General features: G+C 38.3%; 2 protein-coding genes across 5 annotated transcripts; both read right to left on the bottom strand.

Annotated features, from left to right (window-relative positions):
* Window positions 1–956: 956 nt before the first annotated feature.
* LOC112147580 (E3 ubiquitin/ISG15 ligase TRIM25) lies at window positions 957–3212 on the bottom strand. Of its 4 annotated transcripts, none has more exons than XM_024274088.2 (6): window positions 2873–3212; window positions 2385–2725; window positions 1992–2309; window positions 1716–1808; window positions 1312–1390; window positions 957–1227 (listed from the first exon to the last, which is right to left on the bottom strand). In XM_024274088.2, exons 2-6 carry the CDS (start codon window positions 2640–2642, stop codon window positions 1145–1147), a joined length of 831 nt encoding a protein of 276 aa, XP_024129856.1. In that variant the 5' UTR covers window positions 2643–2725; window positions 2873–3212; the 3' UTR covers window positions 957–1144. The 4 variants fall into 4 exon arrangements, with proteins under 4 accessions (XP_024129856.1, XP_024129858.1, XP_024129857.1 ...); XM_024274090.2 differs by having other exon boundaries at window positions 2385–2738; XM_024274089.2 differs by having other exon boundaries at window positions 2385–2668; window positions 2873–3211.
* A 926-nt stretch (window positions 3213–4138) lies between these two features.
* si:rp71-1g18.1 (uncharacterized protein LOC559922 homolog) lies at window positions 4139–9606 on the bottom strand. Its single transcript, XM_024274414.2, has 4 exons — window positions 9083–9606; window positions 8721–8863; window positions 8504–8597; window positions 4139–6700 (listed from the first exon to the last, which is right to left on the bottom strand). The coding sequence occupies exons 1-4, from the start codon at window positions 9333–9335 to the stop codon at window positions 5769–5771; spliced, it is 1422 nt and encodes a 473-aa protein (XP_024130182.1). The 5' UTR covers window positions 9336–9606; the 3' UTR covers window positions 4139–5768.
* Window positions 9607–9987: the final 381 nt, after the last annotated feature.

Genomic DNA, 9987 nt, shown 5'->3' on the forward strand with positions numbered 1-9987 from the left:
CTCTTTACTTACATTTAAAGGCCTCCAGATCTAAAAGCTAACAGTTTCTTTAGAAATGAATGGTTGAAACCTCACTTTAAGTCAGTTTGGCCTTGACTTTGTGCAGCTGTGAGTGTCGGCCTCCTTTTATTATGAGAACGACCACGACAGAAGCTTTGCTATTATTACGTTTAAGCCTTGAGAGAATTTTTGTTTCTCAGAGTGTTGATGATCTTCTTATTTTGTTGTAGAACATTTTCTCAAAGCGGGTGAACTTCCCACACATCCAGAAAGTCATGACGTGTGGAGAAAACTCAGCAATCCAGCTGTCACTACAAGAGAAGTCCTGCTTTAAACTTTTGCTTAACCCTAGAAAACTTTTGCTATAAAAAGTTACACCATCACTGTTGCCGGGTAGCTTTTACCCGATGTAAAATACCCAATTTCTCATAAAAAATAGATAAAAATTATCACAACACGTGATAAATTAGAGTCGTTTTCTTTGATTTCCAACTGTGGTTTATGTAACAAAATGGAAAATAAAAATCCTAAAAACATGCTCGAACTTTACTAAAAGATTATGAATTTGAGGACAAAAAATTCATAAAAAATATATAATAATGATACTGGAGTCTTGGCCTTTGGTAGGCCAAGACTTGGCTTTTGAAAACCACACAATGATATTGCTCCAGAGTTTAAATAATTATTTCTTAATTGCTTGAAATAAACCATTTATAATCTAATCTAATAGCAATAACAGATTAAATTATACAGAGTTAGGATGGTGTGTGCCTCAGTAAAGGGTGACTTTAGGAGGGAGAAGACACCTGCCAAGCCAAGCCCGCCGATCATGATCGACAGGCGAAGGAGAATCTGTCAAAGCCATCAAATTTGTGAAAAGAAAAATAAAAAATCAGGTTTTACACCAACGTCACCGTTCTGCCTCATCTATAAGCCCTCAAGGAATCATCACAAACTTTTTTTCCAACTCAGATTTAATCATTTCACATGTTACTCTGTCTTCTCATAGTTCATTAAAAATATTTTTTGCTACAAATGGAAACATTTAAATAAAAACAAAAGAAGGAGATTTTCAGAAAATAGACCAGTAGATGACAGAAGAGTTTAGTTGAAGACTCAATGCCGCTCACAGGTCCTCAGTCCGCTATAGCGTTTCTGATGGAGTTTTAGGGCATTGCTTTTCCAGCGTCTCCGTTAACATCTGGTTTTCCACAAAGTAGCTGTAAGCTGGTTTGGAAGCAGCAGAAATCAGCGACTTTTTGCATGAACACTGGAGAGAAATAAACTAGAGTGAAGTGTTTTCTTTCTTACCGTAATACAGAACAATAAACCAAAGGAAGAGCAGGATGAAGGTGACTCCGTTGACTCGCAGATCTGGAGGACGCCGTCTCTGTGTTGAGAAACAGCAACCTTAGAGCATTATTTTTACCTTTTTGTCAAAAAGACCCACTCCGATCATCTTTTGATCTATTTTAAAAGTGTTATTTTAATTATGATTTTGTCATTTTTAGCCTAAAAAAATGTTTTTCCAACTAAATTTTTCTGATTCAGTATGATTTGAATAAAGAAATACTCGAATGCAATTTTAAGCTTAATTTTCATTATATACGTCTTCCATCATCATAAAATGCCACAAGAACATGTTAACACTTTTTCATCGACGTGGGTCTTTAAAGTAAAGTCAGAGAAAGAAATAGATATCAGGATTTGCTTACGTAGTGTTGAAAGTCTTCCTGCAGTCTGCTGATGGCTCCAGTAGATTCTGCCACATGGTCAAAGAGCGCTTTGAATTCTTGACTTAAATGATCCTGTTAAATGTAGAGAGAAATGCTGAGCTTTACAGCCATCCAGCTTTATGGACTTGTAAATTCTCTGTCCCTAAATAATTGACAATAAACAAATAAATCATGAAATGAACAACAAAGTGTTTTACTTGATAACATTTCACATTATAAATAAAAAAAACTTTGATGGAATTGTGTTCAGCTCACAGTCAGCTGTCTTTGGAGGACAGAGGAGATCTCAGATCCAATACGGAGCTGCTTGCTGTCCAGAGCGCAGACGTTGCAGATGTAGCGTCTGGAGGAGTTGCAGTAGTACCTCAGCACCTCGTCCTCGTGCTGCGGACATTTCCTCTCAACGATGTCGCTCAGTGGGTCAACCAGAGGGTGTCCTGTGAACGCCGGGAGCTCCAGGTGGTTCGTAACATGGTCTTTGCACATAGACACCTCACATTTCAGGCACGTTTTGAAAGCCAGAGTTTTACTTTCTGGGCAGCAGTCACAGTACACCTTTTTTGCCAACTTTTCCTGCAGAGAGATGAAAAAAAAATAAAATGGAAGAACAAAAAAGAGTCAAGACACATCTAAGAGATTTATAGATACCCTTCTGCTTTTGAACAGCTTGTAGTCCTCTGAAATGTGTGCCAGGGCGTAGCTTTTTTGCACATCAACCACCTCTCCAAACTGTGCCCGGCAGTCTGGGCAGCGTAAGGGAGAATTAGAGGAGTGCTCCAGCAGGTTGTTCAGGCAACTCTGACACATGCTGTGACCACAGGGCAGCTGCCGGGGATCTCTGAAGATGTCCTGACACACCGGACAGGTCAGCAGTTCCTCGAGCCGGCTTTGATCGTGTTCCTCCATGGTTGATTTGTGTGCTTGTCAAAAGCCTGCCACTCTGCATTAAAAGATCAAGGAGGTAAGCTGTTCAGTTTTGACAGCTACATCTGTAAACAAAAACTGAAATCAACAAAGAAAACATCCACATATGTATAACTTGTGTGTATATCCGTCAGTGATTCATATTTGAATTCTGTCTTAACAGCAAATTAAAAATATGTATACCAATGAAAAATAATTTAATTCAGTTTTACCTTTGGTGAGGATCTACAGCTTTGTTTGACTAACTTTTCTCATGTTCAAACTGAAAGTGTTGTGAAGGTCCGCTTTACTTCCTGGTGGGCGGAGTCAACATCAGAAACAATAAGCAAAGAAAACTCAAATTGAAAAAGAAGTGCATATATTAATCCATTCAGCTCTGGGACTGTAACTGTAAAATCAGAAAAAAAAAATTAAAGAAACGTTTTAAGATAATCTATTTTGACGTTTGACGTCGCCAATCCAACAACCAATCAAAACGCACTTTTTGTTAGAATAACCAATCCGGTTTGTTCTCACACCTGCCCCAAACAACGACGACATAAAAAAAGTAATAATAATAATAACAATACGTTTGATTTATTTATCCAACTTCCTTTGGTGCTTTAGAATTACAAAACAGTTAAAAGGAAAAAGGAAACCTCAATGTGGAAAATGTTCTAATAAAGCATTGCAGCTACTTAGCCTAACAAGCTAGCTAAGAGCAAAAAAGTGGAACATTTTGTTTATTAGTTTAAAAAATACAATTGGAAAAATATGTCTGTGTTATCCACGATGCAAAACTCAATTTTTCATCTGCCAATGTTCTAATATTAACATCTATGGGCTCAAATGTTTTAATGAAACAACTGAATTCACATTTTCATTTGGCACACCACTTTAAGATTCTATGTATGAAAAGTTCCACATAAAGATTGATGTACTCTACAAGTTAGTTTTTATTATTGGAGTAAATATATCCTCTTAAAATATTTTAAGCTACATTTAAACATTTTGTTTAACTATTGGTATAGATCAGGTTTGATGGGTAACAAAGCTGATAACAGATATCGCTCATGAAATGCTTGGATTTCCGAATGTATACATCAGAAACTATTTCATTATTTTACTTCTGAGAAAATAAATGGATACTCAATAGTAATTAAATTAGAGATATCTTTAAGATCATGTTTTGATTTGTGTTTGAGAGAAATCAGAAATAAATTAAAAATAATCCTGTTTCTAAAATGTAATATAAACTAGCCATGAATTGTAGCAGAAATAATATGTTTTAGGTCATTTTACCATAAAAAACAAACAATATTTATTAGTATGTAATAACTGGTTATCATGGATAGCGCTCCAGCTGAAAGTAAACATCAATAAGTAAAAGAGTAAACAGCTTTAAGCTTTCACAATTGCAAAATGTTTAAACTGAGCTTTGAACTAATCTTCTTTTGAAATAATTTAATGTGCAGAGACCTCACATAAATAAATCTTGCAACAAGAATATGTTTTCTTTTATTGGTACACAAGACTTAATACATCTAAAAACAGTAGTTATAAAAGATTCAAACAGACATCTGTCCATATGAAATATGGAACTGTTCAACAATCTCCCAAATGGGAACATAGAGCATATTTTTCTAGTTTTATTGATCTAAATCAAACAAAGATGGACTGTCGCTGCAACTGCACTTTAGTATTCAAATAGTTTGTTGTGATTTTAAATTTATGAAAAAGAAACATATTTTATGATATAATGGGTCTTTACAGGTCATACATTTGCCAATATTCCTCTAAAAATAACAGGTGTTCTCAGGTGAGTACTGTTTAAATGTACAGTCAGTTGATTGTTGAATACGCCACCAGCCATTTCCTGACTATTAAGAGTCCACATTACAGCAGTTACATAGAACAGTCAAAAACTTTCAAGGGTTTTGCCCTTTTTTTCCAACATGATTTCACTTGTAGCTTAAAATAAGAAATCATAATAGGACACATCTTGCAAATTAAAAAAAAGTTGTAAAGCATCACTGTGCATGTTTGAAAACAAGATTTTTTTGCATTTCCACGATAAGGAATTTTGTCTGCAGCATCCAAAACCTTATAGGACAGAATGGGAAGCCGGTCAAAGTTATGGGTGGCACATTTAACGTGAGCTGATATTCAAAAAAGAAAACAATACAAAAAGTGGTTCAAAATTCTTCTAAAAAGAGGCATGAATAAAGTATTTCTGCACAATCCCTTAATGCTGACTTTTTGCAACAGGTCTCAGTAAAATGGAATGTTACTTATTTTCAGCTATAACAGACAGAAGTAACTTTACAGGTTTATTGCATCCATTCACATTTAAAAAACACATTAAACTGACATCTTCCATTGCTTTCAGAAGTTTTAAATGTATAAAAGAAAAATGTAAAAAAGGACATTAAAAGATCTACATAATTCCAGAACAAGAACAATTTTTTTTAAGATTCAGAGACAGAGTGTACGACGGAGTATTTGGGCCACCAGAAAAAAAACCAAATAGTTTCTTTCTCATAAATTTACTACTTTTTTTCTTGCAAATTTACAAGATATAAAATCGCAATAAAAAATGTGTTTGTAAAGTGACCCTAATACTCGGCAAGTGTGGGGCAAAAAGATATTATGATAAATGATAACGTTTGAAGGCAGGCCCCACATGCTTTGCAATCGGGAGTTGTTACAGACATAAGGAGGATTTGTGTTTGTAGATTAGTGTTTATTCTGGACATCATGAGTTAAAAAAAATAGTATTTGTATTTCTATACTCTGTACAGATGTTCTTCCAGGCAAAAAGCACCAGCGACAATGTCTCCAACATGAACGGTGCTTCTCAAAAAGCTGTGGTTCTCTTCATACCAGCTAAAATATGTAGATTTGGAGAATCTTTTGTTTATTCAAGAACTCTTGCGCGTTCCTTAGCCACAAACCATCACACAAAAAGCCGAAAAGAGAAAAACAAAGCAGTAAATCTTAAATCTTTCAGGAATGACTCAATATCTAGCACCAAAATGGCTCATTATATTTGGTTTCTGCAGAGCACAATCCATCCAGTGTTTTCACTCTGAGGTAGACAAAGGTGCATCAGCATTGTTTTCAAACCAGCTAATAGCCAGCAATCGTTTTGAAGGACGGAATGAAGCTTTCACACCTGCTGAGTTTGTGCTGCTTGAGGTTCCTCATGATCCGGAACATCTTTCCGCATGAGGTGCAGCTGAAAGGCTTCTCTCCAGAGTGGAACCTCAAGTGGGCTTTTAGATTGTCACGCACGCGGAAGCTTTTGCCGCACTGCGTGCAGGTGTGCGGCCTCTCGCCAGTGTGAAACCTCAAGTGGCGGCGGAGGCTCTTCCTCAAGGCGAACTTCTTCGAGCACGACGAGCACGAGTACGGCTTTTCCCCGGTGTGGAAGCGGGCGTGCCGCCGGAGGATCTTCCGGCGCTTGAAGGCCTTCCCGCAGATGGTGCAGACATATCCGTCACGGGAGTGCGCTGCGACCTTCTGGAGACGCCAAACGCCGTTTCCACATGGGGTAAAGCAGCAGAGGCGCCGGCCCGTGTGGAGGCCTTGATGGTGGCGGAGGTCCTTCGGTAAAGACCAACCCGCTTTACCTTTGGTAGCAGTCTCTGGACACTTCAACACCGATTCAGGTATCGTGAGCACATCTACCAGCTGTACGTCACACGGGCAGGTCAGCTTTTGATCCAGAGGGGTGAGCTTCAGTTTGATCTGAAGATGGTTTTTGGTGTCCTTTGGAGACTGGATCCGCTCCCATATGCCCACCTGTGCAGGGGTTGTGGCTCCATCGGACAGCGAGGGGCTGTAGGCCGTACCCTTGGCGGTGCTAACGCACGCCTGCTGAGGTTCTACTTGAACAGGCTTCTCCAAACTGTCGGGTTCGGGAGCATCCAGTTTAAGGATCAACGGACAAACAAACTTGACTTTATCCCCTAAAGCAGAATCGCTCGTGTCTGGATGAACCACTATAGGCTTCTGCTTGGAGGAGGAGCCCACAGTAGACACACACGCCACTGGGGAGACTGAAGGAAAAAAGAAAATATGTTTTTACAATGCAAGTTGGAGAGTTGCAATAAGGTGTATTAGTAAAAATAAATATCTGCTTCAAATAGACTTCCTATTATGCTTTCTTCTTGTCCCAAAAAGCAGATATTTTTCACAAAAACTGAGACTCAACATAAGTTGTAGTTTTTCTTTAAACACAACAACATCTTAACCTCTATCCTTTTGAGCCAGTCTTACACTCAAAAGTCTGCAGCTTTGTTTCTATTGATTATTAAAAGTGCACAAATTGGATTTGCAATAACAAACTCCCCTAATGGACATGCCATAATTAAAAAAAAAAAGTTCATTAAAAAAAAAAAGTTTTTGAGCTTATAGAGGAGGAAGCGTATTTTGAAAAACTGCAATAGAAACACTTTTAAAAAAAAATAAATGAGTCACGTGACCACCAGCATCACACAGTTAATCAAAAGTTGAGCATGTAAAGCAGAACAGACCCTTCCACCCCTCCCTTCTTCACACCTCTCTGGTGCCTTCTCAGCCGACGGGGGGCACCTGCATCAGCAGAGGGCGCCAATTCGCTGGTTTCAGGCCTAGGCCAATTTTTTTTCCCTCCAAGCCCTGAACTGCCACCAACTTTGAATTGGCACCCTGGGCAGCAGCCCAAATTGCACGTGCCTAAAACCGCTACTGATCCAGACATGTAAATGTATTCAGAAACTACACGTTTTTACGAAACGAACCGTGAGTTTTGTGATCCGTTACACCCCTAGTAGCATTACATTAGCTGCATTAAACACATGATTAAATGTAACCTGAAGCCACAAAAACAGCAGAGTAACCACAAGATTAAAGAGCTAGCACAGATTTCTCGTGTAGCGAGGATTTATAGAACACCGGCTCTAGGTTGGCGTCATGAAATTAGGGCTGCCACAATTAATCAATAAAACAACGACTTATCGACCATTAAATAGTCGATGACTAATTTAATAGTCGATTAGTCGTTATTTTGTATTATTTGGAGTCAGAGTGTAGTAAAGTTGAAAGTTATAATGGCATTGTGCTAACTTTTCGGACTATTTTGGGATGTATTACGGTTTTTTAGGGCTATTTTAGAGTTTAGCTAATATTTCAGCTACATGCTAGCTGTTTTGGCTAATTTAGGATTTTTTTGTTGTTTTTTTAAGGGTGTTTTTGAATTTAGCTAATATTTTAGCACAATTCTAGCTGCTTTGCTAACTTAGGCTTTTTTTAAATTTTTTAGGCTAATTTGGCATTTGAATAATATTTTGGCTGGCTATCAGCTTCAGCGTTTTCAGCTATCAGCTTCAGCGTTTTCAGCTATCAATTTCAGCATCTTCACCGAACGTCATGTAATGCTGTATATTTACTTTTTAGGTAGTTTAAATCTAAGGATGGTTAAGATGTGTGCTTTACGTCCAATTTATGCCTGACTCGATTATTCGACTAATCGGACAAAATAATTGGTGATTAGTCGAATATTACAACAATCGTTTGTGGCAGCACTATATGAAAAGGACAGCACCCACAAGGAGCGAAAGGCATTGTCTCAGAAATTAACTCACCTTACTTACAGGTAGGAAAAGAGTTCACAAAAAATAGCTCTTATTTCATAAATAATAATGGTTAAGAAAAGCACATTATAGGCCCTTTAAACCTAAACTCAAGGATGAGACTGATTTCTTTCTTGATGAACAGCGTATCACACATTTTCCAACAAGTTTTTTTTTCTTTTTTTTCTTTCCATTTTCGTTTTGACTTCAAGGCTTTGTGAGTGTTTCGGTATAGACAGCAGTTCTCACCCTGCAAAACAGCCTCTGTTTGGGCCTCATTATCAGTAGGAGCTTTCCCTTCAAGACCATCCAACTCCCCCATGTTCAAAAGCTCTGCAACAATCTGTTTAGAGGACAGGAAAAAGAAAGCTTAATGTTAACGCAGTCGATTTGTAAAATGTAATGAAGCACAGAATCCAAACTGAAAGCCCCTCAGGGTATTTACAGCCTGCAATTCCTCACTGACCTGGTTCTTCAGGGGTGACCCCTCAGGGTCCGTGTGGCCATCAGCTTCAACAGTCCTCCGCATTTCTGATGGAATGAGACACCCCTCCACTAGTACCTCTAAGTGTTCTCCTAAATAGCTCTCATCAGAGGGGAGCGAAAGATCTGTGGAAAGATGGGGGTCGCTGCAGAGAAAGCTTGCAAAACTGACTGTGCAATTTTAGAGTGACTGCAGACAGGGGGTACATGCAACTGTTGCAAATGCACCATGCACATGCAAAGATGCATCAACAACTTGCAACAGTTGTCTACACCAGTCTGAGCTGCAGCGTCGTTTAGGTAAACATTCCAACAATACAATGGACGGACCGAAAGCAAACATACCGGAAAGCTCCAACATCGGACAAAAGTCCTCGGTCACTTGCACACCAATGCTGCGCTTAGAGTTCCCTATTCCGAAGATTTGGAGGGTCTCCATGGTCTCGTTTCCTTCATGGTCGGCGCGGCCCACATCATCAGCTGCGCAGGCTCGGTATTCGCTCTCGAACAGTTTGATCAACTCCACCGAAGCCGCTTTCACCAGTGAGCCCAGCACCGCCTCCACATGGGCCCGAAGGCTTACCGAACCGGCCGACATGGTCGCTGTTCTGATCGCACAACGTCCCGCAACTCTTTACGAGGAGGAAGTCAACGCTTAGCATCTATTTACCAACTGCAGCCACATGGTTGAGGGGTAAAGTGGAGGGGGGTGGGTCTATTTTAACTGCGCATGCGCACCAGACAACAGGAAAGACAAAACATCAGCCCGATGAATGGAACGTTATTTTAATTTATTTTATTTTATTTTAAATCTAATTTGATCTTTAACTTATTCTTATTTTATTTTAAATGTAATTTAATTTTATCTCTAACTTAATTTAATTTTAAATTTAATCTAATTTGATCTTCAATTTAATTTAATTTTACATTTATTGAAACTTTATCTTTAACTTCATTTAATTTAAATTTAATTTAATTTTATCTTTAACTTAATTTTATTTCATTTTATTTTAAATGTTTATGATACTGACACTAAAAAGCGAAAAAAAAAAAAAAACATTAAAATGACTGGTTCATGCGTCTCTGCTAAAAAAAAGTAACTTAAGTTGGACTTTAATATCATAATGCAGTCTTTAGTCAGCCAAACCCTGGTTTTCCTGTGTCCAGTACAGAAGCCGAGAATATGGAAAAAAAAAAAAATCGGCCAATTTTCTCACAATTACAACATCTATTACCACAAGAAGTATTAG

The sequence above is a fragment of the Oryzias melastigma genome, linkage group LG17 (genome assembly GCF_002922805.2).
Source record: "Oryzias melastigma strain HK-1 linkage group LG17, ASM292280v2, whole genome shotgun sequence".
NCBI lineage: Eukaryota > Metazoa > Chordata > Actinopteri > Beloniformes > Adrianichthyidae > Oryzias > Oryzias melastigma.

What these genes read in the sequence shown, in the direction of transcription:
- LOC112147580 (XM_024274088.2), bottom strand. Translation starts at nt 2,642, where the DNA reads ATGGAGGAACACGATCAAAGCCGGCTCGAGGAACTGCTGACCTGTCCG. An exon ending in AGCTGTTCAAAAGCAGAAGG is followed by an intron (nt 2,310 to 2,384) that starts GTATCTATAAAT and finishes ATCTCTCTGCAG; the next exon opens with GAAAAGTTGGCAAAAAAGGT. An exon ending in AGGAAGACTTTCAACACTAC is followed by an intron (nt 1,391 to 1,715) that starts GTAAGCAAATCC and finishes TTCTCAACACAG; the next exon opens with AGACGGCGTCCTCCAGATCT.
- si:rp71-1g18.1 (XM_024274414.2), bottom strand. Translation starts at nt 9,335, where the DNA reads ATGTCGGCCGGTTCGGTAAGCCTTCGGGCCCATGTGGAGGCGGTGCTG. An exon ending in TCCGATGTTGGAGCTTTCCG is followed by an intron (nt 8,864 to 9,082) that starts GTATGTTTGCTT and finishes ATCTTTCCACAG; the next exon opens with ATCTTTCGCTCCCCTCTGAT. An exon ending in GGTCACCCCTGAAGAACCAG is followed by an intron (nt 8,598 to 8,720) that starts GTCAGTGAGGAA and finishes TCCTCTAAACAG; the next exon opens with ATTGTTGCAGAGCTTTTGAA.